We start from the raw sequence: 1,883 nt of genomic DNA on the forward strand, positions 1-1,883 counted from the left end.
AAAATAACATTGTGAACATAAATTCTTAATTAAAATAAAAAACAGCGAATGGACGCTAATTAAATACTCATTAGGGATGCCAAACGGGAATTTCCGATTCCCGAAGATCCCGGGATTTCTAAAAATCAGTCCCGATTGGCATCCCTAATACTTATATATATTTTTAATATTAAAAATACATTTAAATTAAATAAATTGTCGTTTTTGTTAATGCAATTATTACAACAAATTGTAGCAAAACAAAAAGTATAAAAAACAAAAAAAAAAATAATAACAAAACCTTAAATAAAGTGTAGGGTTTGTGTTATTGTGCATGAGTTTCTCTAGCTCTCCAACAAGTGAAAGGAGGCTCAGTAGCAATGGAAAAAATTCATACTTTTCTATGAGCTCTCCATACAACAACAATAATTATGATCCAAAAAATCAAAAAACTATTTAATCGTAAAAACAACAACAAACGAAAGATCTCCTCTCTCAAGTGCGCCAAAACAAAACAATTGTGTAGATAATAGCGCAAAAGAATTAACAAACAACAGATTCAAAAACAACAACAAACGAGAGATCTCCTCTCTCAAGTGCACCAAAACAAGAAAATTGTGTGGGAAGACAAGGCAAAAGAAAAAATAGATAAACAAACAACTGATTCAATGATTGATGAAAATAGTAATGCTAATGTGAACAATATCACAAATAGTATCAATAACAATATTAACACTATAAAAACCAAGAATACTAGTGCCATACCAAAAAACAATCCAAATACACTGAGTTCGCATAAAAAGGGAAAGATCCAAACGGCAATGAACCGTTATGTCAGTTATACAAATTGTAAGTCCAGCCCTAGGACTTCAAAATTGGAACCAAATCCAAAACAGGCGAAAACAAATTCGGTAAATCAAAATCGTTTTGCACTCCTTGACAACCAAGAAAGTGAAAAAGTACCATCCATGCCTTTAAAGGACCACAAGCCACCTCCCCTCTATTTGCGCGAACCTACCACAAATCTATTGGTTAATAAGTTGTCCCAACTTGTAGGCCAAGAAAATTTCCACGTAGTCTCTCTACGCAAAGAAAACATTTAGGAAACAAAAATAGAGACTTATTCAGAAAAGTCTTTTAGAACAATAGTTGATAGTATTCATTCAGAGAAAATAATTTATTACACATATCAACTAAAAAGTGCAAAGGTTTTGGCAGTAGTTATCAAAAGTGTAGACAGCTCTGTACCAACTGATGACATTAAAAAGGCGCTAGAGTCAGAAGGTTATGAAGTGAAGTCCATTCACAATATATTTAACAAGGAAAAAATTCCTCAACCATTGTTTAGAGTTGAAATTACTTTTTACTCTTCACAATTGAAGAAAAAGTGTGATACAGTTTAAGATATCTCCTTAATCGCAAAATAACTGTAGAGGAACCCATTATGCGCAGAGATCCTCCTCAATGCCTAAATTGCCAAGAGTTCGGTCACACCAGAACTTTCTGCAAATTACCATCTGTTTGTGTGAGATGCGGAGACATCCATTAAAGCCAAGATTGTCCCCACCCAAAAAAAAAGATAACAATAAAAGAAAATGCTAGCTGTGGTCAAAATCACACTGCTAACTATCGCGTCCAGTATATCTACACATACAACAATCAAATAAGGCCAGAAGACCTTTATATGCTCAATATAAAGCTTCTAACTTCCGAAGCCTTTCTAATACTTCTAGCGCTCAATATAGAACTATCACAAATAAAAGCAATCAGAATAAATCGTATGCCCATACGACAAAAGAGGGTTCCGGTTCCGTATCCCAAATGAACGCAAAACAAACTTCTAGTGCCCAATATAGAAGTCTTACAAATAAGAATAATGAAAATTTGCAAACAAATAATGAAAA

The 1,883-nt window shown here is 33.4% G+C and overlaps 1 protein-coding gene across 1 annotated transcript; it reads left to right on the forward strand.

Moving 5' to 3' along the window:
- Window positions 1-647: 647 nt before the first annotated feature.
- LOC119614689 (SPX and EXS domain-containing protein 4-like) lies at window positions 648-1,082 on the forward strand. Its single transcript, XM_037970813.1, has one exon. The coding sequence runs from the start codon at window positions 648-650 to the stop codon at window positions 1,080-1,082; it is 435 nt and encodes a 144-aa protein (XP_037826741.1).
- Window positions 1,083-1,883: the final 801 nt, after the last annotated feature.

This window comes from Lucilia sericata, unplaced genomic scaffold (assembly GCF_015586225.1).
Source record: "Lucilia sericata isolate MDLA Ls3-8-SP2 unplaced genomic scaffold, ASM1558622v1 Contig003245F_arrow, whole genome shotgun sequence".
Classification (NCBI taxonomy): Eukaryota; Metazoa; Arthropoda; class Insecta; order Diptera; family Calliphoridae; genus Lucilia; species Lucilia sericata.